This window comes from Bombus vancouverensis, chromosome 18, assembly GCF_051014615.1.
Source record: "Bombus vancouverensis nearcticus chromosome 18, iyBomVanc1_principal, whole genome shotgun sequence".
Classification (NCBI taxonomy): Eukaryota; Metazoa; Arthropoda; class Insecta; order Hymenoptera; family Apidae; genus Bombus; species Bombus vancouverensis.
This window is the reverse complement of record NC_134928.1, coordinates 3,778,473-3,803,905: the sequence shown is the minus strand read 5'-3', so window position 1 is coordinate 3,803,905 and position 25,433 is coordinate 3,778,473. Positions and strand designations below refer to the sequence as shown.

General features: G+C 30.5%; 7 protein-coding genes across 15 annotated transcripts; 4 read left to right on the top strand and 3 right to left on the bottom strand.

Annotated features, from left to right (window-relative positions):
* Positions 1-251: 251 nt before the first annotated feature.
* Positions 252-2,312, top strand: Daao1 (D-amino acid oxidase 1). Its single transcript, XM_033341145.2, has 6 exons — positions 252-586; positions 661-784; positions 938-1,083; positions 1,150-1,306; positions 1,378-1,662; positions 1,738-2,312. Exons 1-6 carry the CDS (start codon positions 402-404, stop codon positions 1,849-1,851), a joined length of 1,011 nt encoding a protein of 336 aa, XP_033197036.1. The 5' UTR covers positions 252-401; the 3' UTR covers positions 1,852-2,312.
* mof (males absent on the first) lies at positions 2,152-5,039 on the bottom strand. Of its 2 annotated transcripts, none has more exons than XM_033341141.2 (7): positions 4,703-5,039; positions 3,945-4,204; positions 3,781-3,871; positions 3,574-3,701; positions 3,266-3,496; positions 2,940-3,184; positions 2,152-2,857 (listed from the first exon to the last, which is right to left on the bottom strand). In XM_033341141.2, the coding sequence occupies exons 1-7, from the start codon at positions 4,998-5,000 to the stop codon at positions 2,638-2,640; spliced, it is 1,473 nt and encodes a 490-aa protein (XP_033197032.1). In that variant the 5' UTR covers positions 5,001-5,039; the 3' UTR covers positions 2,152-2,637. The 2 variants fall into 2 exon arrangements, with proteins under 2 accessions (XP_033197032.1, XP_076482483.1); XM_076626368.1 differs by having other exon boundaries at positions 4,532-4,845.
* A 1,044-nt stretch (positions 5,040-6,083) lies between these two features.
* On the top strand, positions 6,084-9,120 carry Mppe (Metallophosphoesterase). Of its 2 annotated transcripts, none has more exons than XM_033341144.2 (8): positions 6,084-6,499; positions 6,574-6,720; positions 6,898-7,107; positions 7,220-7,382; positions 7,456-7,587; positions 7,697-7,831; positions 7,907-8,138; positions 8,224-9,120. In XM_033341144.2, exons 2-8 carry the CDS (start codon positions 6,704-6,706, stop codon positions 8,394-8,396), a joined length of 1,062 nt encoding a protein of 353 aa, XP_033197035.1. In that variant the 5' UTR covers positions 6,084-6,499; positions 6,574-6,703; the 3' UTR covers positions 8,397-9,120. The 2 variants fall into 2 exon arrangements, with proteins under 2 accessions (XP_033197035.1, XP_033197034.1); XM_033341143.2 differs by having other exon boundaries at positions 6,085-6,499; positions 6,591-6,720.
* A 285-nt stretch (positions 9,121-9,405) lies between these two features.
* On the top strand, positions 9,406-11,289 carry LOC117160311 (DNA polymerase beta). Of its 2 annotated transcripts, none has more exons than XM_076626372.1 (6): positions 9,406-9,580; positions 9,955-10,154; positions 10,240-10,400; positions 10,465-10,720; positions 10,821-11,016; positions 11,086-11,289. In XM_076626372.1, the coding sequence occupies exons 1-6, from the start codon at positions 9,514-9,516 to the stop codon at positions 11,178-11,180; spliced, it is 975 nt and encodes a 324-aa protein (XP_076482487.1). In that variant the 5' UTR covers positions 9,406-9,513; the 3' UTR covers positions 11,181-11,289. The 2 variants fall into 2 exon arrangements, with proteins under 2 accessions (XP_076482487.1, XP_033196880.1); XM_033340989.2 differs by having other exon boundaries at positions 9,410-9,580; positions 10,465-10,756.
* A 2-nt stretch (positions 11,290-11,291) lies between these two features.
* LOC117160307 (heparan-alpha-glucosaminide N-acetyltransferase) lies at positions 11,292-15,539 on the bottom strand. 3 transcript variants are annotated; one of them, XM_076626365.1, is made up of 13 exons: positions 15,400-15,537; positions 15,043-15,330; positions 14,687-14,936; positions 14,469-14,593; positions 13,603-13,709; positions 13,407-13,516; positions 13,242-13,336; positions 13,063-13,170; positions 12,752-13,004; positions 12,379-12,676; positions 12,179-12,303; positions 11,925-12,108; positions 11,292-11,842 (listed from the first exon to the last, which is right to left on the bottom strand). In XM_076626365.1, the coding sequence occupies exons 3-13, from the start codon at positions 14,816-14,818 to the stop codon at positions 11,664-11,666; spliced, it is 1,716 nt and encodes a 571-aa protein (XP_076482480.1). In that variant the 5' UTR covers positions 14,819-14,936; positions 15,043-15,330; positions 15,400-15,537; the 3' UTR covers positions 11,292-11,663. The 3 variants fall into 3 exon arrangements, with proteins under 3 accessions (XP_076482480.1, XP_033196872.1, XP_076482481.1); XM_033340981.2 differs by lacking the exon at positions 15,043-15,330 and having other exon boundaries at positions 15,400-15,539; XM_076626366.1 differs by lacking the exon at positions 15,043-15,330 and having other exon boundaries at positions 12,379-12,661; positions 15,400-15,539.
* Positions 15,540-15,701: 162 nt separating this feature from the next.
* Alg11 (ALG11 alpha-1,2-mannosyltransferase) lies at positions 15,702-19,259 on the top strand. 2 transcript variants are annotated; one of them, XM_076626369.1, is made up of 8 exons: positions 15,702-15,987; positions 16,844-17,074; positions 17,174-17,406; positions 17,492-17,709; positions 17,774-18,058; positions 18,143-18,402; positions 18,623-18,757; positions 18,857-19,259. In XM_076626369.1, the coding sequence occupies exons 2-8, from the start codon at positions 16,845-16,847 to the stop codon at positions 18,942-18,944; spliced, it is 1,449 nt and encodes a 482-aa protein (XP_076482484.1). In that variant the 5' UTR covers positions 15,702-15,987; position 16,844; the 3' UTR covers positions 18,945-19,259. The 2 variants fall into 2 exon arrangements, with proteins under 2 accessions (XP_076482484.1, XP_033196875.1); XM_033340984.2 differs by having other exon boundaries at positions 15,702-16,743.
* Positions 18,947-21,400, bottom strand: Rtca (RNA 3'-terminal phosphate cyclase). 3 transcript variants are annotated; one of them, XM_033340986.2, is made up of 8 exons: positions 21,249-21,400; positions 20,920-21,072; positions 20,632-20,749; positions 20,234-20,558; positions 19,989-20,130; positions 19,781-19,920; positions 19,552-19,705; positions 18,947-19,475 (listed from the first exon to the last, which is right to left on the bottom strand). In XM_033340986.2, the coding sequence occupies exons 2-8, from the start codon at positions 20,956-20,958 to the stop codon at positions 19,257-19,259; spliced, it is 1,137 nt and encodes a 378-aa protein (XP_033196877.2). In that variant the 5' UTR covers positions 20,959-21,072; positions 21,249-21,400; the 3' UTR covers positions 18,947-19,256. The 3 variants fall into 3 exon arrangements, with proteins under 3 accessions (XP_033196877.2, XP_033196878.2, XP_076482486.1); XM_033340987.2 differs by having other exon boundaries at positions 21,253-21,400; XM_076626371.1 differs by lacking the exon at positions 21,249-21,400 and adding an exon at positions 21,073-21,091 and having other exon boundaries at positions 20,920-20,999.
* Positions 21,401-25,433: the final 4,033 nt, after the last annotated feature.

Here is a 25,433-nt window from a genome sequence, read left to right as displayed (position 1 = left end):
TAATTTCTTTTTATGCTGTAAACAAATCTTTCCCTTTTTGGATTAAATGATGTTTCTCATCTTTAATAAGGAAATGTTAACTGCCCGTAATATCTGAATTACTACAATAACTTTTGGAAAAGTATCGATTTGTAACAAATAAACGTAATTCTTTTAATAAGGCTTGTGCGTTCATTTCAAAATACATACGTTATCGACTGCGGTTACAATAGATACATTCAGTAGAACTGAAACATGTCAAAACAAGAAGAATAGATAAATGTTGTACAATTTTTAGAATCGCGTCAAAGTACATTGATTATTCTCAAGTCTTTCGATGATCAACTACTGAGGTGTTCTACTGAAATTTTTTAAGGAGAAAACTTTGTGATTTATATTGTGATTTATATAAAAGAAAAAAAATGAAAGTGGCCGTAATTGGAGGCGGAATAATTGGTTTGACAACAGCCTTACAATTAACTCGTGAATTACGTAACTCTGAAATCACAGTTTTCGCTTCTGATTTTAATAATACTGTCAGTCATGTGGCTGCTGGAATATTTAGAGTTGGTTCATCATATTCTGGACCAACTGAAGAAATAACAAGGTTCATATGAAAGACAAATCTTGTACTTGTTTCTACCTAAGTTTTTATATTGTGTAATTAAGTGCTTCTTTTAGAAACTGGCTGCGAGACTCGTACGCATATTATGATGATATCCGAAAATCTCATGAAGCTTCTTTCGCCGGTGTAACCGCTATTTCCGGTTACTTATTCGCAAATTCCTCTCCGGAAACCGTAAAGGTTTATTCTATACTTTAAAATGTATCTTTTTATTACGATTACATTTTAAAACAAATGATGACAATAAATAAAAAATAGTTTTTATTAGAAAAGAAATAGTATTTGTATTGTATTATATACTAGTATTTGTTAATTTTTTCTTTTTCTTAATAGAGTCAGTGGATGGAAAATTTAGTACCAATATATAGGAGAGTCACGGATGAAGAATTTCAGCTAGTCGAGGGTAACTGGAAATATGGGTCATTTTTTAGTACTCTTCTCACCGAATGCAAATTACATCTCCCATGGGCACGCAAGAAGTAACAAATTTACTGTATTGATTATAATCTTTCACGATTGTTATTAAAGAAATACTTATTTTCTAGATTAGAAGAAAATGGAATCAGTTTAGCAGTAAAAAAATTTAATTCTCTGAGGGAACTTGTTCCCGATTGGAATTTAATTATGAATTGTACAGGTCTGGGCGCACGATCTTTATGCAACGATAGACGTCTCGTTTCTATGCGTGGTCAAGTACTTAAAGTATGTTCTTTTTAATGTAGAATTTATTTCATGAAAGAACAAAGTCCAATTTACAAATTAAAAAAAAATAGGTAAAGGCACCATGGATAAAAACGTTCTTCTATGGCGAGTTGGACACTTACGTTATACCTGGTTTTAATGGCACAGTTACTCTAGGTGGTTCACGAAATTTTGATTCCGAAAATGTGAAACTTTGTCCGCATGAATCTGCAGCGATACGCGAGAGATGCGAAAACCTCCTTCCAGGCCTTAAGAAAGCAGAAGTTATAAAAGAAGAAGTTGGCTTGAGACCATATAGAGCAAATAACGTCAGAGTGGAAGTTGAACACATCGTAAATGGGTTTTCTAAAGCTATTGTTAGTTTTAATGAAATATTGTTTATTTCAATGAATTGCGTTTCGTTATCATTAATGAAACGCCCTGTATTATAGGTAGTGCATAATTACGGTCATGGAGGTTACGGAGTATGTACTGCACCTGGAACTGCTAAGTATGCCATTAAGTTGGCAAAAGAAATGCATAAATCTTCTACTGCAAAATTATGATCGACGAATATTACTTTACCTCAACACGCTGACGCCGGCGCCGATATTTATGGTTTTCTCCGTGGGGCGGCGCTCGAATTCACTGTCTGCTTCGTGGGGCGGCGCTGGGTCACTACCTATTTTGTGAAATACATGTGTCATCGCCGCCCCTCGGGACAGACACGTATGACTCGCCGATGGGGCACGCCGCCTCACGGAACAGACACGCGCGACACGCCGATGGGTCGCGCCGGCATCAACGTGTTAATATTGATACGACATTAATCTCTCGTAATTATATTCGTTGAAATTTTACCATAATTACTCACGAATACATAGTTTATTATTAATGAATTTACATAAAAAATCATTAATACAATCTAATACTGCGTGGTATCGTCAATGTTAATTTTCGAACTGATAAATCTCGAACAAAAATAAATAATCTTTCCATTATAAATACATGACATTTGGAGTCACTATCAGTATATTATCTTCATTTCTCTTTTCATAGTGTACTGCTAAGCAGAAAACTATATAAAGAACATTATCTTAAACCACCTATCAACATTTCTACGCTCTGAAGAATAGCGAAGCTCTATAAAGTGTGTTCATTCGCGTTATCTTCCCATCAAAAAACCTTGCACGTGTACAATGCATATTAGTGGAGACTGTAATGCATCGTATAAAAGTTGTTTAACAAACTTGGAAACATCGTTTTGTCGCTGTTTTATCAAGTGTTTGCTAAACACATTAAATCGTGAATCTCACGGTAATGAAAGCCGTCGAATTCCCATTTTCTTTCTACTATTTCTTGCCAGATTTCACGTTCTTTCGTGGTGGAGCTCCCCATCGAAGTGCACTGCTGTCCACTGTTAAACGAGGTCTCTTGTACTGGCTGCTTTTAATATGTTCCTCGACTAATTTAGGTGTTACGCAGATTACATGTTGTCCCTTCCAATATTTGACCATGTTCATACTTTGCAATGTCGATATTATATCCGTCTGCGATATACTTGTCATCTGACTGTATATTATATTGTATATTTTTTAACTTTGTTATGTACGTAATTTAACCGACTTTCCTATACAATTTTATCGAAAGTTACCTCAGATCTTTAATACTAAGAGTACCTCGGAAATCCCGCAGAATTTCCAAAAGAATCCAGCTCCAGTAACTCCTGTATGATAATTTTCCTAAGTCACTCAACGGCTTTTCGGGACTACCAACTGTTTGTTCTATTCTGCTTAATTCGTAGCTAAAAGCGATTAAAAGTTTTCCATATCCTTGCCTTTGAAAAGGCGGTAAAGTTAAAATGCAAGCAACATTATTACCATCGGGTGATTCTTTTTCCTGAAAGCAGATAAAACATGGTAAAAAAAAAAAATAATTTGCAGGTTATAGATGTAATCATATATAGAAAGAGGAAAATACCTTTGAAAAATAACCAACTAAATGAGCTCCATGTTTATCAACTTCACACAGGATATAAAAAAGAAATGGTTCTACATCAAAGTAAAGGGTTTTGTGATCCAAAAAAAGTTTTGCGAGCAAACATAAATTTTGACAATAAATTTTATGCTCTCTACCATCCACTTCCCAAATGCTTAATGTGCCTTTACGATATATTTCTTTGCCAACTGGTTGCCTGTGTGTACATTCACTCTGAAAATAAAAAATTTCAGCTTCTAATTTATTTATTTTCATAAAAAATTAAATAACTTAGTATTAACATTTTTTACCATATGGTATCTATAAGTCTTTTCAAGGCGCATGTATTTAAGGCAGTATTCACAAATCCATAGCTTTGGTTGCTTGCCATACTCTTCTGGATATGGACTAAAGTACCATGTATCAATTTCATATTTTCCTAAAAGTAAACTTTTGAAAATAATGAAACCTTTTTCACATATTGGGTATAATACTGTAAGATATGTATTGATGCTTACCGATTTGAATTTTGTCAATGTATTTGACTTTTGTTATTGCTTCGTGTTCCTTTTCTAAAGCGGCAGTTGTAGGATCCATTTCAGCATATGTCTGTAATTGAAAATAACAAAATTTGTTATAAACACACATCCAAAATTTGATAGATACACTCATAAATATGTGCCTTTTGAATATGATTAATTTCATCATGTCTCCTTTTCTGATTTCTTGTAATTTTACGATCTGAAGAATCTGCTAGCAAGTCGGTACTAGAGTTTCTATCTCCACTTTTCCAAGTTCTATCACTCATGTCAAACCTGCTTGACATAATTCTGTCTCTGGGCACCCATTCATCCAATCTCCTATTGTGTCCTTCATAATGTACATAATATTCATAATGACTTTCACTCTCATTATATCTGGTTTGTATAATCTCTGCTGGATCTAAATACAATTAAAAAATCTTTTCTTTGATATTATACACATAACTCATTAACCTTAAATAATTTACAACTTGCAAAATAACAAGCCAAATATTTCAAGTATCATATGAAGACTACAAGAAAATAATACAATAAATTACATACTCCATTTTTTACAGGAGGATTTTAAAGCTAAATATGTATTTTTGTATGCATAATTTTAAAAATATTTCAGTTTTAGCTATTTTATAATAAAGCATTTCTTTTTAATCATAAAATGATATCAAAATCAAAAATTCAACAAAAGTACATTTGTCGTATTTCTTTCTTGTCCTCTTCCTATACATACATCGTCCGTAATGTTTTCAAAACAAGTATAGTTTATTCGGGTGAAGCCGGTAATACAAACACAAATACGAAGCGGCGAGGAAAGCGCGCAGATAATCATCCGTTAACACTAGATGTTTCTTCATACGTAATAATAGATAAAAAGATTATAATCGTCTGATAATATATTTACGCCAGGAGTTGTCGGATCTTCGAACCAGGTAGTGTTCGCCTATATCAAGAGGCAATTCTTCGAGACTATCCGCGTCATCGCCAGATCCCTTCCCGCCATTCGTCAACGTGTTCTCACGCTTTTCTTGCTTCACCATTGTTTCCTTCGGTCCTACGATACAGTTCTCTTTATTTCTTTGTTCCGATTCGGCCATTTTCCAAATTAAAAGATCACTGATTGTTGAAATGATACACGTCGCTGTGAAATAACCGAAAATAGATGAACATTGCACTTGCTGACGCAACGCGAATATGGTCATAAAATTCTTCGCAGCGTATATCTTTATTATGTATATTATGTGAACTGTATGTATTGTGAACTGAAGTAGGCCTGTGGCTCCCTCTAGCATAAAGAATATCTTGTATGATAATAGGGTAAATTCTAGCGCCGCGTATTTAACTGTACAATAACGTAGCCGAAGTCACGAACAATAGTTATTTAACAAATTTATTGATTAAATGTCAAAATTATTTATCAATCTGTGGTCACTCTCAAATTTCGTATTTACTTTCGTTATTCACGATCTTGTAATCATGGTGCTTGCGATATTATGTTTCAAACATTAACCTTTTAAATAGGAAAACTAGATACATTCAGCGAGTTGGATTAAAAAGACATATTACTTGTCGATTACTAAAGTATATCGCATTTGGCAACTTTGTCTAAATATTTTCTACAATAATAGGGTTATCTCTATTTGTAATTTACTAGAGACTACTAGCGAGTAATTGAAATACCACGTAACCGATGTTATGTTTATGTTTCTCGTTAAACAAAGCCATCGTAGATGATCATTATCGGAAGCTTTTTTCTTCTGAGTCGGATAACAAAAGCAATATATTCCGATTGAAGCAAGAAATCTAATATGCGTAAATTATATATTAAAGATAAAAAATTATTGTGTCTATGATTTTTCTAAAGGGGAATCAAAAAATATGTCCATAAGATTATTAGTAATATTTTAAACAATGAGTAAAAGATACTTAATTTTGTATCATGTGTTATCATGTGTAAAATTTCCTACTTGTTCATTTATTTTCTTATTAGAAACATTTAATTATGACAAACTAAAGATATAATACCTATTATTATTTTATTAATGTTATCTACATTGTATACTTAATATTAATATATAATTTTATTAATAATTTAATTTTTTATTATATTTAATACTTACAATATTTAATATTAAACCATTAAGATACTCCCACTGAAAACGAACATAATAAAATCGCATGATTGTTATGAAATTATGAATGACGAGTATAGAAAAAATATAATGGCTATTACATGACTACACCATATAGAGTGCGTAAGCGAGCTGAAAAAGCAATATAGAAATAGGAAGAAAACGCTGCATAGGGGCGTTGTTCTACAAGGCCTTATAGAATAACACATGTATATTCGTACAGTAAATATGTAACACCGATGAATGAGCTACGTCAGCATATATGCCTGATTAGACAAAAATATAAGGAGCCTCTATGCAGTGTTTTCTTTCTATTTTTTATCGCATACTTGCACAAGTATATGACTCGTATAGTGTACTCTATCTTTATATCTCTACGTCTATGCATATAATCATATGACTATTTCCATCTATAGTGAATTATATACTGTTTTGTAAATATCGATTTTTATTTGAATCAAGCATGATTCAAAAGGTATCAATGTGTATCGTTCCATTTTTTGTACGGTTAAATCAATTTTACAATCGAATAGTAGACTATCGGGTGGTTATCCATACTGTTTAACGAGGTAGTTATGCGCATGAAACAGTAACAAATATACTTATATATTTTCTATAATTGTATAACCCTTTAGTTAATTAGATTACCGTATTTTGTAGAAAAACAAAACCATGTCAAAGATTTTCTGCACTTCAAAGGATATAGTAAAAAATGTACTAATTTGCTTTGGTCTTAAGATTATCAATGCTATCAAACATTAGAAATCTTAGAAATGTTACGACGAAACAGGTAAAATGCGTTCATTATGATGTAGTCGATATCAACGATGTACATTATATTTAACTAACATTCTGACAGAATATTAGAATCGTAAAATGATGCTTTATTATTTTTATATTATTAATATTCTTTTGTTTATTTTGAAAATTTTAATAAAACGTTTGTTTAACAAATTGTACTATATAGATTGAAGAATAAAGCGATTGCAATTGGTCTTCTGGTGCTGGCTGTTGTAATTTACAATGAATTTTCAGTGTATGATATACAAAAGTTAAAATGGTCAGTACGAGAGTGTTCAGAATGTGTCAAGGTGCTGCTCGTTGCTGATTCTCAGATATTAGGTCAAAAGAATGAAAATTATTTTGGCTCATGGATAGCACAATGGGATAGTGACAAGTACGAATAATGATTAATTTGTTTATCGAATCATGAGCCTTATACAAATTTGATGGTTCTTTTCAAATGTAAATATTGACCTGAATTTTGTTCCACAGTGTTTTATTTGCAGGTACTTGAAGAAAACATTTTCTAGAGCCTTAGACCACTCTAATCCTCATGTTGTTATATTTCTTGGGGATCTTATGGATGAAGGACATATTGCCAATGCAGAAAGTTTTAAGGATTACAAAAGGAGATTAGATTCTATCTTTGAAATGCCTGATCATATAATGGTATAATTACATATAAGTAATCAGGTGAATACCATTGTCCAAGATATATTTAAACATTTTTTTGTTTTACCAGAAAATTTATCTACCAGGAGATAATGATATTGGAGGTGAAGAGGATGTAGTTTCATCCAATATTTATAACAGATTTAATTTTGCATATAGTCAACCTGACACTTTAGTTTATAAGACAGTAACATTTTTTAAGGTAATGACAAGCATATATTAGTTTATAGGAGAATGTACATATATATATATATATGTAAATATATTTTGGATTATATTATATGTAGTAATATGCATATTTCTTGTTCTAGGTGAATAGATTAACCCATACAATGCCAGAAGCACCAAAAGATGCCTTCCTTAATGATTATGCAGAAAGAAACACAACAAACGTAGTACTTAGTCATATGCCTTTATTATTTATGCCTGGTACCTTCGTCCAAAATGTATGTGATATTTGTTCATTTATTAGACAGTGATGTTATTTTTAGTTCTTGTTAATAATTGCATTACGATATTAGGTACTGAAAGAATTGTCTCCCCAAATTATTTTTACTGCACATGAACATAAGGCCATGCATATCAGTTTAGATCCAGTAACAGATCAATTAAGTGACATTTGGGTTTTATCTCCTTATGAAACTCTAGTACATTCATTAAGAATGGACGTAGGTGATATTCACGAGTTGCAAATACCCACATGTTCATACAGAATGGGTACTCCTCATACGGGTTACGGACTTGTTTACATCGGTAGAGAAAATATAACATCGTGTTCATTTATGAAATTGACAGTTTTTTTTTCTTTTTAATTATATTTCTTCTTTTTCATTTTTAGATACACAAGAGAAAATGATAAATTTTACAATTTTATGGCTCCCAGGAAGATTTCCTCAATTATGGATTTACGTTTTCGTTGGAATATTTATTTTAGCTTTTAGCGTTTGCACGTGTATTTCTAGTTATTGTGTAAAGAGTCGTGCAGCATATAGTCGTATGTCTTCAATATAAAGCAGCATATAATCAAAAATACATAAAAAATACTTAAATATTGAAAATCTGAAATATGATAACTTGACATCAGAGATGGGGTATAAAGATCCGTCCAATGTAAGTGATTCTATTACTATCCATGTCAAGTTTTGAATGGAATGGTAATTTGATGTTTAACAAGGAAGATTTACTTATTATCAAATATCAATAACGTAATTCTTAAAATATGTTCCTAACATCTAAATATGGTTAACACTTAAAAACGAACAACTTCATTCATGGTATGTTCATGGCTTACATAAACCAACTATTTGTTAAATTTAGTATTTAGGAATAGTATTTTAACACGATGCTATATTTATTTGTTTTTCGTTTAAATAAGTTCGTAGTTGTAAATTACAAGGCTGAAGTAATATATCTTCTGTATAGTGTGTAAATCCCTTTTTTACCCATTATAATCTATAGTACAATATCAAATGTAAACGTAAGTACATAAAGTGTCATCTATATTGAAAATTATATATATTAAAAATCATCTATATTGAAAGTCATCTATATTGAAAGTCATCTATATTGAAAGTCATCTATATTTCTCCTGTTTAAATAAATTAAAAGAGATTATGATTGCTGTATTAATATAGCAGAACATTGTTAATTCTTTTAGAAGAGATGGTTTATATTTGTGTGTGAAAATGTATATACGTTCGTCCAAAATATATAAATATAACATGTTAAAACTTGACTTATTATTTTTCATTTTAATAATATCCAACTATTATTTTATTCGTACAATTATGTAGATTATATAAAAGTAACGTAATATTAAGTTTTAATACTCGGAAAAGAATTTATTAATTGCGAAATGGTTAATTTAATGTTGTTATATTTCTTGAATCTTTAATCGATTTTCGAAAAATTTAGCCAGAACATTTGAAATAGAAACATAAAATAAACGTTCAGTCATTGGTCAACATCCATATAGATGTCAATTGTGAAGTAGTATTTATATAGATGTATACGTAAACGAGAAACATTACATACGTCAGTTCCTTTTTACGTTCTTTTGAAAAAAAAGCTACTTGATAAAAAAGTTAATAAATTAAACTTGTTTGTATACACAATTTTATTCAATAAGATGGGGAAACGAAAGGCCAGTGATAGTGCAGGAAGTCCGAATCAAGATTTATGTGATTTTCTTATGGGTAAATTATTTGTTATATATTCTGTATATATATATTTTATATAAATAAAAGAAAATAATAGAAGTAAAAGTTTCAATCATTTAATAAAGGCATACTTTTATTTGCCATTATTTGTAACCTTAAAGTTTGTATCATAAAAAATTTAGAATTGTTATTTAAATATTTATAACTATCACATACAATTAGTAATTGATGTATAAATTTACATAATGAAATTACAGAGTTTCAATCATTTAATAAAGGCATACTTTTATTTGCCATTATTTGTAATCTTAGAGTTTGTATCATAAAAAATTTAGAATTGTTATTTAAATATTTATAACTATCACATACAATTAGTAATTGATGTATAAATTTACATAATGAAATTACAGAGTTAGCAAATTATGAGCGGAATGTTAGTAACAATATTTACAAGTATAATGCCTATCGTAAAGCTGCAAGTACCTTAAGTACATTATCAGAGAGAGTAAAAAGTGGACAAGAAGCAAGAAAATTACCAGGAATTGGAGAAAAAATTGCTAAAAAAATTGACGAGTTTCTTAATACTGGAAAGTTACAAAAGTTGGAAGATGTATTTATTTTAATTTATTTTTTAATAACAAAATATACTTTAGTTTTTCTTTTTGTATTGATTCTTAAAGTTGTTATTTTTACAGATTAACAAAGATGAGAGCAATGTTGCAATTAATTTATTGACTCGTGTATCTGGCATTGGACCTACAAAAGCCAAAGAATTAGTGGATAGTGGCATTAAGACTTTAGATGATTTGAAGAAGCATCAAGAAAAATTAAATCATCACCAAAAAATTGGGCTCAAGTATAGAATAATCAGATGCATAGTACTTATTATTTCTTCCCATAATAATCATGTTTCTTTTTAGATATTTTGAAGATTTTGAAAAAGGAATTCCTAGAAAGGAGATTGAGCAGATTGAAAAAATTATAAAAGATTCTATTGTAAAGTTAAACAAAGAATATATTATAACTATTTGTGGAAGTTACAGACGTGGAAAAGAAGAAAGTGGGGATATTGATGTTTTGTTAACACACCCTACATATACATCCAAAGAGAAAGAATCAAAGAAAAAGACTTCACTTAAAGATGTTGTGGAATGTCTTGAAAAAAGAAAATTAATTGTAAATACAATATCTCTTGGGCAAACAAAATTCATGGTACATTAATCATTTAATTCAATTTAGACAAAGAAATTATGTTTAAAAACATCTTTAATTTTAGGGTGTCTGTCAAATTCCCAGTAATAATAAAAAACCATTTAGGAGACTTGATATCAGACTTACACCTTATGATCAATACTATTGCGCTGTACTTTATTTTACCGGAAACGATCTTTTTAATAAGAGTATGAGGGCGCATGCTTTGGAGAAAAACTATACTTTAAATGAATATACGCTAAAACGTCTAACACCTGAAGGTATATAATTAAAAGCGAAAATTTTTTCAGTATGAGTAAATCTACATATTTATATTATATATAATGTAGGAACTCCAGGGGAGGCAGAAAAAATCGCATGTGAAGAAGACATTTTTCGAATTCTCAAATTTCCATATAAAGAACCAAAAGATCGAAATTCATAAGTAATATTTATTGTATACGAAGAATTATAATATATTAGTTATTTGTATAATATTTTGATTATTTATCAAGTAAATTATTAAAATTTAATTATTAAAATAATGAAACAAGGATTCGTTCACTGTCTTTATTTATAAAAATTTAATATAACTTTAATAAACTTAAAATAATTATTTAAAACTAGAATAATTACCTTTTTCCCTAATATTTATTAATCAATGTTAACAATGTTCTCAAATGTAAATGTGTCATTAATTCTTTTCTTACAGTATTGTATTTCTTTGCCTATAATACAGTTATCTAACATTTCTTTTTTGTTCTATAAAACGTAAAAGAAAAAGAAAGTCTTTTTTAATAAAAGAATATTTGAATATGAATTTTAATTTAAAAGATAGAAAGTCTTCTTTACGTTTTATAGAACAAAAAAGAAATGTTTCATTCATGTTAAGGCAATGGTAGATATTATTACGCTGATAGATATACTTTTAAATAGTTATGATAATATCTTTCCTATAAAGAAGATATGCAATTATTGCCCATAAAGTTGTTGTCCATAAATTCATAGCCAGAAGAGAAGCATGGGAAGGATGAGCGATATTCCACGCCCATGGGAATAAATCTTTTGTCAAAACGTGACCAACGTACAGAAAAATTGGATTTATCCCTATGAAAAACAATAATTATATAGTTTCATATAAAAAAGAATATTTATTTATATAACAGTTTCTTTTTGCATTAATACATACCAGCATAAATGAAAGGAGCTCCACTCCAGAATTGTTTATAATCAATAAGAAAGTATAAAATTGCATACAACAAAAAAGCAAAACTAGAACAAGTCAGAACGTACGATAATGTCATCATCCTTTTGCTAACTGGAATCACTCCTCCTTCGCTTTCGAAATTGCATAAAATTCCAGCAATAATACCCTAGAAAATAATATTTTTTGTTAGTAGGAATTACATTGCCTTTCGAAAAAATTTATTTCTATCAACTCACTGTAAATATTGCCCATAAGAACCACCTAATCAGCCTAGCATTACCCTGATAATACAGCAATAAAATTTTGCCAGCATGAACTCCCAAATAAACAATAAATATGGCCGATATAGTGTTCATCAATCCTGCAATTTAATTGTCGTCATGGATATTAAATTATATACAAACTATTTTTCTATAGACATATATAAACAATATACCTTCAGGGTCATAACGTAAGATTTGACCATAAATAGAGTCTTTTATTTTAGAATACGTGTGATTTCCAAAGATCAATCTATCTATGTAGCCAGCTGCGCCAGCGGTGCAATTCATGTATTTTCCACGATAATGATATTTTCCACCTGGTCCAAAGTAACCCGTCGGGCAATTCGGTATATGAAGGAAAAATGTAATTAATGTGTGTGTAGTCATAATGCCTGCCATAATTAACCATTGAGGCCAGCTATCTAAGATGTCTCGGAATATAGCGAAACGGCCAAACTGGAGTAAGATATCCTAATGAGTAATTTTTGTAGATACCAATTAGATAAATGTAAAAGCTATACGTAACAAAAATGATTATATTCAAACCTGAGAATGGGGTTTCATGAAGATTGTTTCCAATATGGCGCATATGAAATACGACACAGCTAGTAACTGAAGAATACCAGGAAAACGAAGATCGTTTAAAGATTTACTATCAATTGAATTTAACATTAATCCGAGAAGAATCAATATCGCTGATCGTCGAAGGCAACATAAAGTTATTTTCACACGTGATGTTGTTAAACGAAGTTCTGCCCGTTTTGAGATTGTTATCGACATACCCATAATCCATGCAAACCTACAAGTTATTTATTGTACTTTTTGAAAGATTAAGCATAATATAAATAATTACTTACCAAGGAAGTATTAAATCAGCTACGGAAAGTCCAAACCATGCACTATGATTGAAGAAAACGTACTTTCCTCCTCCATTATTGACAAATATCATCAGTAATATTGCAATTCTGTAATAATATAAGTAATATGATATCTAAATTGGCAAATACGCGAGAAACAAGCAAAAATATAAAAATACCCTCTAAACGCGTCTACTGATTGTATTCTACTGCTGAATTTCGTAACTCTAATTACTGGATGTGTTGTATTCTCTTCTTGAAGTCTATTCAAATCCTAGAATAATATTAAATTAAATGAAATGAAATGAAATGAAATGTACAATAATATATCAAACTATGCCTACATCATATACATTATTGGGGGACAATTTTCCTCTTATTACTCGTATAATAACTTTAGATGTTGTCCATGTGACTGCTAATAACATATATATCATAAATGCTGTCAAAATTGCTGTAAAAGAAATTTGTTAGTATTAGAGTTGTTAGTATTTTATGATGAATCACGATTATGAAAATGTATTATTAAATATTACTTACGAAAGTAGCTATTTCTTGGTTCATGTATTACATAAATATTAGAACATATATCAGCACTTGATATATTCCATCCATAACTACCATATTCCTTGAAGGTGTAAGTTGTGCTACAAAGATGGTTGGAAATAAATACATAGTTGGATGGAAGTGCATATCAGATATATACAAATAAAGTGTTACAACCTGTTTTCTTGAAAACCATAGCAGATATTAATTTTTTTTTAAATATCACGATACAAGGGGACTGTTTATTTATGGTACAAAAGATTTTTCTGAAACAAAATTTTCTAGAAGTATTTAAAATGATGATGTTCACTTCTAAACATCTATAAGTTATGAGTACAACACTTATAACAAAAGAAGATATAAAGAGAAGAATACTAAATTCCTGTAAATCTATAACTGCAACAATATTATCAAATGTACGAAATAATATCATACAAAAAATAAATAAATGTTTAGATGTCAACAGTTTCCACTTTGGACATTTAATAAAATGAATTGCACCTTAGGATATATCTATTTTAATTATCCTTTGATGTCTCTGCATAGTCTCCCTTTAGATCTTTTTCTCGTTATAACTCTTTAATTACGCAGAATAATAAAAAATGCTTTAAGCAAATGTTTTGCAGTCTCAGAACAGCTATCCAAATGAACAGAAATTAATATGCATTCAATTTTAAAAAAATGAGGGGGACTTCCATTGACCCCCTAGCAGTCATCTTAGAAAAATCTCTTGCTCCAAAAATAATCAGCCCCCTTGTACCATTGAAATTAAAAAAAAAAATTAGTAAATATTAGCTATGGTTTCTAAGAAAATGGCTTGTAACACTTTTTCTGTTCCTATAAGAAGAAAGGATACTTACTGACAATATTCATAATTTTTATGTGGTTCAACAGTTTGATAATATATGTGTAATGGGTATTTTGTGCTTATTATCAAACTTGTATTACTTTTTGGTGTTAAAGTAGCCAACGGGACACCAGTACCCTACAAGTCAATAATTTATATATAATTTAAATATTACACATGTGTTTGATATATATAAATTGATTTCAAAATTGTGTATATATGAATACATACTGTGTAAGCTTCCCATGCTATTGCATAAAAGATGACAGGATTAATATATAAATTCAAAATACTGAAACATGCTTGATCTATTCCAAGCGAAGCATTTGAATTAGCACAAGAACTTATAGATGTGTCTATCATTTTGGAAAACTTAAACTTGTCCCAAACTTATTCACATCCGCACAAGAAATGATACTTTTACAAATTCTTGCTTAATTTGATCCATGTATAATGTACCAAATATAACGTGAAATTATGTCTGAAATTAAATACACAATGATATTAAAATAAATATACAAATTAATATTTTCATTATAAAGTATACAAAAATTATAACGTAAAATGAATTTTTCTAAATAACATACATTTCGATTCGTACAGTTTCCTAAAATAATCCATGTATTTACAAGCTAATCTATTTTGGTACAAATTGGAACTCTTTTTTCTTCAGAAAGAAATATCGTACAGCGATCAATTGAATTTCATAGTTTCTTTAATACACAAATTAAGTAAATCAATTGGATTTCAAATAAATGACAATATGACTTAGATCGAAAGGCGTTTTCAGTAAGTAAACATTATGAATGCGTCGTAATCAATAAACAAATCATAACACATAGAATGCACTACGCGGTGAACAACGCATTTCTAAGCTGAAAAAAGGACATGAATAATGCACGAGTTACATAAAGAAATAATATTAAAATGGATTATTAATGTACCGTTGAAAAATTCTAATCACGTAATTTTGCTACCAATGAAACAAAAACTGCCTGTCCAATGTAGCTTCACTCAGAAAATATTGGAAGACACAGGAAAATATGGCGGATTTCCTCTGCTTTTAGCAATGTGGTGAAAATACGTATATATATATACATACAAGCTGATATAAATTAAATACATATATATATAGTTGTTGCTTTACGCATTTCATTTGATGTTTCATCAAATGCATTTGAATATTTACATATACGTCCATACATACAAGCTGGACATGTGTTACCGCGTAAATGAGTGCGATATGGGAATAGAAACAGAACCTTGAATTTATCTCCCTTCTCTCTTTGTCTAATTAGACAAGCTCACTGACGCTGCTTGTTGATCGGTGTTACGCTTGCATACATAGTTACATACTGTACGAATGTGCTTGCATTATTATAAGCAAGAATACAGGAGGCTTTTTGCAGCGATCTTTTTCTATTCCTATATTTTTCGCCTTTTCAACTCGTTTACGCACTCCTCTACAATATACAATAACATATTTCTATATCCATGGCAAACTTCCACTAATGACATTTGAAAAGGGTTTGGTTAGTCTCAGAGATACATGAATTGAAATTGACGCCTAGATTAAAGATTAAAACAGAAAGGAAATTTCCTCTCTGATTAAGAAAAGATCCAATTTATTTTATTTTTTAATTTCATTTCTTTCTCGTATATAAAGCTATAAAATAAAAGTGGTAAAATAGAATTTAAGCGGCATAATTAAAAATTCGAAATGAAGTCTGTGTTTAATTTAAAAAACTAAATTTTTGTGTAATTATTTATTATTGTAAAGAACCTTTAATATATATGCAGAATGAATATTAAAACTCCTACGCTTTTAGATGATATTTTACTAAATTTAACGTAACACGTGTGAATAATATTGAATTTAAATGTCGTCTACTCTTAACAGCTGTTAGTCTAGCCTATAATTAAAAAGTAGAGACAAAATCGATATAAATTAAAAAATAAAATTAGAAATTCGTATGTTGCGAATAAATAATTGATATACATTACTTCAAAGGAGCATTGAATTGCATTAATTATCACATTAATTATATGAAAGCCAATATATATTTGTGTATATTAAATAATATACGAGACAATAAGCACAATAGTAATTACACTGAAAAAAAAATGTTAGTAAATTAAGATGTGTGTGATCAAATTAAGCGATGGTTTGGTTGAAAATATTTTGTTACATTAATTGATATAAAACATTGTAAAAAAGCACGTGGCAAATCAATTCGTTAAATTTTATAGTGTTTTAAAAACCAAAAAATGAATTTTTATTTTCTCATGTAAGATTTGTATCTCTTTCTTGTGAGAATATTATATTTTAGTTTAAAATCTTTTCTAGCAAATGTTATGTGTATGTCTAACAATTTTGTATTCTTTCAGGATGCGTATGGTATTCTCATTAAATATGTTGCTTGTAATAGTCATATGTAAAATATTATGTATATTTATTATCTTACCTATTTTATTAATAACATGGAGAAAGCAATATTCCAAAAGTCGAATGAAAAGATCACACAAGGAAACAGTTGTAGGTTTCTTTCATCCGTATTGTAATTCAGGTGGAGGAGGTGAAAGAGTACTTTGGGCTGCTGTGAGTGCTATACAAACCAGGTATAACTATTTTAAATAAATTAATAAATTAAATAATAATTATGTTATTTACGATAACTTTAATTAATTATCATATGTTTAAATTATTATTTTTATCAGATATCCTAATGTATGCATAGTTATTTATACTGGGGATCTTGATGCACATCCAGAACAAATTTTAAATAAAGCAGAAAAAGTATTTAATTATAAAATTGAGCATAAAATTGAATTTGTATACTTACATAGGCGCAAATGGGTGGAACCTTCAATGTATCCATATTTTACACTTTTAGGACAGAGTTTGGGATCAATTTGGTTAGGTATTGAAGCTTTAAATAGTTTTGTACCAGGTAAAATTTTATTTCATATCTGTTTTAATAATTGTTTTATAAATACCATATATTATGTTACATGACATATAAAATATTGTTTTAGACATTTACATCGATACCATGGGTTATGCATTTACATATCCATTATTTAAATATATTGGTGGGTGTAGAGTAGCAACATATACTCACTACCCCACAATTTCAACTGATATGTTGAGACATGTTTATAGAAGAGTTATCTCTCATACTAATAAAAGAGTTATAGCTAGAAATCCATTTTTATCGGCAGCTAAACTTGTTTATTATAAATTATTTGGACTTGTATGTATATAAAGATTATTAATTGATTATGCTTTGATGATATAATTTACAACAATTACTTCAGATATATGGTTGGGTTGGCAGTAGGGCAGAAATTGTAATGGTTAATTCCTCATGGACCGAAGAACATATTAATACAATTTGGAAATGTCCATTGAAAACTCATAAAATTTATCCACCTTGCAATGTAAAGCACTTAACATCACTGCCACTTCTCAATGATGATGAAAAATGTAATAATATTCGTATAATATCAGTCGCACAATTTAGACCAGAAAAGAATCATCCATTAATGTTGAGAGCCATGTATGAACTTAGATCAATCGTTAAAGAAGAGATTTGGGAAAAAGTAAGTTTAATATAATATAATGATATAAATAATAAAAGGTTTCATATTAGCAGCTTTTATTGCAATATTACATGATCTTGCCAGATTCGTTTAATTCTTATTGGTTCTTGTCGAAATTTTGAAGATGAAGTACGCATGAAAGATATGAAGGATTTATCAAAACATTTTGCATTAGATGAAAATGTAGAATTTAAACTAAATATACCATACTCGGAACTTCTATCGGAACTTCAACGAGCAATGATAGGTTTACATACAATGTGGAATGAACATTTTGGTATAAGCATTGTTGAATGTATGGCAGCTGGATTAATTGTAGTAGCTCATGGTTCTGGTGGACCAAGGTAAAGTGTAATCAAAAATATAGAAATGTAATAGTCAAAGGATCCTCAGCTTTTTCAGAAATATATACCAGCAAAATTAAAGTTAAAGAAGAATTGAAGAAAAATATTACTTGGCTGAGAACCATTGATATAGTCAATAAAATTTATTGCTAAAAATATTCTTTTATAAAAATAAAAATACACAAATTAATACATAATTGTAATATATGAATAATTATAGGGCTGATATAATAGAAACACAACCAGGGTCTCAAAATGGATTTTTAGCTACAGAAGCTGAAGAATATGCAAAGATTATGGCACATATTATCAACATGCATCCAGAAGATAGAAATGCCATTAGGACAGTTGCTAGGTATTATTACTTTTTGCGTTATTATTTTTTAATAATAAATCATATTGATTAATATGAAAGATAAATTTACAAATGATCAGAAATAAATTATTTTTTTAGAGCATCTGTGGATCGGTTTTCAGACGAAATGTTTGAAAGAGAATTCTTACGAACTATAGAACCATTTTTTAGACAAAAACAGGAATGATAATTCTTATTAAAATATTTATTATGATTAGATGTATACTTTTTTAACATATTTTTGCTTCTTCTATAAAACAGAAAACATCATAAAGTTATTCATCTACTGATTGAATAAAAAATTATGTACATAAATATTGCAAAAAAGAAATAGAAAAGGAATATTGCAAATAAGAAAAGGAACAGATGTTATACAAGTTCTTTGTTTTATGTGTTATAATTATTCTTGATAAAATAAATAAGGTAACAATGAGAGAAAGCAACTAATACATGTACTATGCATTTTGCATTATACTTATTCTGAATATACAACTGTTACTTATTTTATATCTTTATTTTCGTACCCACAACCTTCACATTCTAAGGTATAGGAATTATTACTTCCATCATTTCTATTTTCGCCTAACTTAAATTGAAGATTAAACTGTTGTAAGACCAATTCTGCCACTTTTATAGCTGTTTGAGTATGACAAGTAAGTTTTTTACTTCCAAGATTAATTTTAGAAGTACCTTTAGCTAAAGCCATCAAAATGATTAACTAAAATATACAAGTAATTATAATTTATGATAAAAATAACAAATTATTTTTAATTATTTTATAAAAATATACATACTTGATCTTGTGCGTGTTCGTCAACGCAGGATTTTGCTAAAATTGTGTCCAATATTTCATTAGCTGCCTGTATACCTGGTGCTACTAGCTCTTGACGTCCAGAACCCAATCCTGATCCACCAAAAACACATCCACTAGTCGTAGCGCACATTACACTGATGATATCGTTCATATTTAATTAAAAACATAATGTATAAAATTCATAATTTTTGGCTGTATCTAAATCTTACTTGATGCCAGACCCATTACTAATAGTTACAGATCTATTCTCTTTATAAGCTTCGATATTTATAGGTGGCAATGGAATATTAGATTTATTTAAACCTTTTGTTAAAACTGATTTTACATCATTTGCCATTCTATGTGCTTCCTTTAAAACAAACAAGATATGTATCAAAGAAATATAATATTACAATTATACAACTATATGATACATACCCTAATGTGAACAACACCTGCAACATATGACCATCCTACTATTTCATGTGGAATTCCTGGATCAGTTAAAGTAATAGCTTTCAAAGTATGTACAGGTTTAATGTACAAATGTACCTCTCCACCTCCCTTTGGATAATAACCCCTACATAAATTGTTAAAAAATTAATATTCTATAAATATCTATAGTTTACAGCAAAATATTAAGAACAAAATGGCTAAATTCGTATCATCACATCAACGTATACCTTGTTATAACTCTAAAATCAAAATCAGCTCCAAATTTATTAAGTAATGGTCTGAATATTTCTGTAAAATATTCTATATGTGGTCCCATAGGAACGTTTGTGCCACCTTTAAGAATCAATGTAACTGTATCCTTTTTTGGAAGAAAAAGGGCACAAGGTAAAGCTACTTGAGCTAACAAACAAATACAGCCAGCAGTTCCTGTATCCACAAAGAATGTGTGTTTTTTATCCGTGTTTAACTGACCAGGTTCAAACTCTAAAGTTGTTGATCCTATATGAGCTCCATAAACTTCTGCATTACACATATCTTTTAACAGTTCTACTCCTGTAATAATGTTCAATTAAAAAAAAAAACAAGATTAACAATAATCAAAAGTTATATTTTAACAAGAACATACCTTTTAAATGTTGTGCAGCAAGGCCAGGCTTAGGACGACCTGCTCGTATATTATTAATTTTTATTGGAATTTTATATAATGCACTCAGGCAAAGTGCAATTCTTAATACCTGACCACCCTAAACATAAGCATAACTTTTTAAATTTTAGTTAGGAATATTAAAAATAACATATTTCATTTGTGCATTCAATAATTTTTACATACATATACTTCTATAAATTCTAATTAAAGCACTTAAATTATCTAATCTTATATGATTTATAAAATAAACAATTTTTAAATACATACACCTTCGCCTAGGCTTCCATCAATTTGTATCGAAGACATAGTACGGATAATACAATCAAGTGTACGAAATGTACGCAACACTGAGGAAAATATATTTTTTACTAAAATGTTGCTTTTTTCGGAATCTTTATAAACGAAACTGAAGTTGTTTACCTAAATATTAAAAAATCTAATATGTATAAACTGTACAAAAAATTCATTTCATATGTATTTTCAAAGAGCATATAACTATATAATAAACATATTACTCTCTAGTACTACTAGAGAGGAAATCTCTGATATTATATAGGGATCATTGAATCATATAATTCAAATATGTAAGTACGTACATACTTAGTATTATATTGTTTATAAAAATTAATGTACGTTAACTTTGCAATCTTTAATGTTCTGTTAAGTAGTGCGTTATGAATGAATTCTACAGGGTAATCCCAGAAATGAAAGTGCTCACTCTTATCGTTCCGGTTATTCTCAGATTAGTGCTGCCCTCAGCGGTCAAGTGCTGAAGATGTTCCACGCTATCGTATAAAAGAATCTATTTAGTTCCACTATAAATGAAGTATATTCGCTTTGGTTCCACGCTACAACAGTCCATTTCATTGTGTGGTCCTACGAAAATGTTCATACTTTTCTGTACTAATTAAATTTAGTTGCCTTAGAAAGAGAAACTAACTGTCTATTATATTCTTTTTAGAGATGAAAAGAAAATCTTCCCTTTTAAACGATAATGGATCAGTGGAGTGATACAATAATTTTAATATATTTTCCATGCGCAATAGCGTTGTAGACATAAAATTAAATTTACTTTCCTTGCGATAATGTTTTTATCATAATAAAACCTAAATTTTATTTTAATAATAATTCCAGCAGTTTATTCAGAAGCACGAGGCTTTGAACACTTGTAGTCTTGATTTTCGCCATCCCCGGTTCCAGGAAGAGGTAGCTGAGACATTTGAGGGTGCCGTAAATTATGCGCCTTGCTGTTTCAGGGGTTCGCAGGCTTCAAGGGTTTTGCGACTACAACGCCGAAGATATTCGAGTATTCTTCATAGAATCGTCAACAAGGGCGGACGGAATCGACTATTCTGTGCGTTTTCTACCATTCTGAGTAAATCCCATAAATCGGGATATGTTTATACAAATAATAAATTATATTTCTACACATAATATTCCACATATCAGATGTGGAATTAGAACAACGTGTTTTTCTGGTTGAAAAAAATATCAATTATCGAGAAAGGTATTTCTTTTCATTTCGTGTGTGTTTGTATGCGTAAGACGGATGGAATTGTTTCGTTAAATACTAATTGCGAACGGGGAGCTGATTTCCGATTCCGGGAGAATTCATTACAATGTGCTTAATTCAGTCAAGTGGCGTAATTTTATTATATATGACATTGTGATATTTACACGCACGAAGCATATATACAAATGAACAATGATCTAGTGTGACACAAATATAGTTCATACAATGGGTGCAAGAAAAAGGCTCGCTCATGTGAATCTGTAATCAAAACGCGAAGAAACTTGAAAATCGCTGCCGAACGTCGACCAAAACGGAGACCTATTGGAGGGGATGAATATTCTCGTGTAACGGAAAGTTTGACGAGGAGTAACCACGTAGTACGATTATTTGTATTTACAAAAATTTGACGCATCAACGGACTCGTATGCTAACGTCGAAGTTCTAGTAGTGTGAGTATTTATTTAATGTGCGAAATATCAATTCTCAATGCATCGTGAAAATTCTAAAAGGACACAGTGATCAGAGCGGCTATCACGGTGACTCGGAGTAGAAATCTTCCTTACAGGAATTAATAGCGGAAGATAATTTTTTTTTTTTTAATTTGTGCTTCACAATTTGTCCAGCTGGGCATTCGGTAAATTTTTCTAGCTTAATTGCTAAATAACATGTGGATGGCTACCCCCAGCGGGATACCACTTTCGAGTCTGACTTTCTTATTTTTTTAGTCAGGTCAGTGGGGTATTCTCTTTTTTGTCCTCTTTCTATAGAGTTTTGCTCGCTTCAGCAGCCAGCTGGTTTGGATGTGTTGCCTTTCTTTCCTTGTATTTTTCTGCATACCTGCCGATTTCTTCTTTGACCGCTGGTATCTTTAAATCTTTACGTCTATCCTCGTTCCTGATATACCATGGGGCGTTGATTATTGTTCTGAGTATTTTCACTTGTAACCACTGCAGTTTATTTATGTGGCTCATTGCTGCTGTCCCTTATAGCGCTATTCCGTACGTCTAAATTGATTTTATTATCGTTCTGTATATTTTTCATTTATTTTCAATATTGAAAAATATTGGCCTCTTTGTATGCTTTTTCTGAGGGGTGTTTCCTATCATAGATAGTTTTTTTTTTATTTAAAATTTCACATTCACAATTTGTCCAATTTGAATATTTGGTAGAATTTTTTATCTGTTTGATTATCATGGGTGGCTACCCCCAATGGGGTACCATCTTCGTGTTTGTTAAGATATATCTTTTGTGAGATCTGCTGGGTGTTTCCTTTTTAGTCTTCTTTCTATGGTTTCTAACGTACCATGGGGCGTTTACAATCTTTTTTTTTTGTTTTTTATTTATTTATTTATTTAAATTTTACAATTTGTCCAGTAGGACATTTGGTAAAGTATTATAGCAGTATACTAATATATCATGTGGGTGGCTACCTCCAGCGGGGTACCATCATCGTGTTTGTTAGGTTATGTCCTTTGTGAGATCTGTTGGGTGTTTCCTTTTTAATCTTCTTTTTATGCTTGATGTGTCGACCGTTTCCGCTGCCAGCCAGTTCGGGTCCGTTGCTATTCTTTCTCTGTAGCTTCTTGCGAATCTGCTAATCTCTTCCTTGACCGTTGGTATTCCGAGGTCTTTCCTTATGTCCTCGTTTCTAACGTACCATGGGGCGTTTACAATTGATCTAAGAATTTTAGCTTGGATTGTCTCTATTTTGCTTACATGGCTCATTGCTGCTGTTCCCCAAAGTGGTATTCCGTACGTCCAAATTGATTTTATGATCGTTCTGTATATTTTTAGTTTGTTTTCTATGCTTAGTTTGGATTTTCGACTTGTTAACCAATACATTTGTCTCCCTGCTAATTGTATTTTGTCTATTATAGATTTAATATGCTGTTTCCATGTGAATCGTGTATCTAAGTGGAGTCCTAGGTATTTGACTTGCCTTGTTTGTATTATGTGCGTGCCGTTCAGTGTAATGTTTGGAGGTATCTGTGTTCGCAGTGTGAATGTAATGTGGTTGCATTTATCGGGGTTTGCTTTAATTTGTTTAACTTGAAGCCACTTTTCTATTTTTGTGATATGTTCTTGTAGTGATGTGACTGCTGTTGCAGGGTCACTGTGCCTGACTAGTACCGCTGTGTCGTCCGCGAATGTCAGTATCTTGCTATTAGTAGTTGTTGGTATGTTGGCCGTGTATAGTGTGTATAGAATTGGTCCTAAGACGCTTCCTTGCGGAACCCCTGCCTTGATGTCTTTAACTTCAGAGTATGTGTCTTTAATTTTTACTACGAAGGTTCTGCTGCTTAAGTAAGATTTAATTAAATGGTATATCTGATCCGGGAATTGTTTTCTCATTGATTGAAGTAGACTTTCGTGGTTTATTTTGTCAAATGCTTTCTCGATGTCCATAAAGAGGACTCTGCAGTATTGTTTGTTTTCTAATGCTAGAATTATTTCATTTGTAAGTCTGTGCATTTGCTCTATCGTGGAGTGTTTGTTTCTGAAACCAAATTGCTGATCTGGTATTAATTTTTCCTTCTCTATTATTGGTTTTAAGCCATAGATAGTGTAATATGGTATTTTCATGTAGCTTCTCGGTGTGAAATGTGTTTCTGAAACAAGTAATATGTCAATATTATTGTTATACAGAAATGTTTTAGTTTCGAGGGCCCGTTGTTGTAGACTACCGGAGTTCCAAGCTGCTATTTTCAGCGTGTCCATTTCTATTTTTTACTTAACGTGTTTGTAAGTCATTGTAGCATCATTGTAATTTGTTGCGTTTGTTGTCTGAGTACTGCATTTTGCTCATTTATCACTTTTGTTAGCATTTCAGTGTTTTGGCTGGATTGCTTGAGCAGTTCCTTGATTTCTGTGGCGTCGTTGGCGTTTCTATGGCTAGTGTTCGACCCGTATGGAAGATAGAGATGCCGAAGTCCAGGCGACCACTCCGAGCGTTCAAAGCTTTACGTTTTCTTGTAAATACATAGATAATTTCAGTCGGAAAATATTTTTTTACTGCAGTTGGGACTCAACTGTGGGAGTCCACAGTCGTATGAAAGTATGTACTATCAAATGATACAAAATTTGATATACTTGGACTTAACTAATTAGCATGTAAATGCTATGGGCAAAAACATTTTGAATACCAACCAGCAAATAATATTTTACCTATAACTATCTTCCAATATTGATCTGTTTATACTTTATCTGTTCATGGATGCTGCTGGATCTCTTCAATGACTGTTCATGCTTTATCCCCTTAACTACTTGG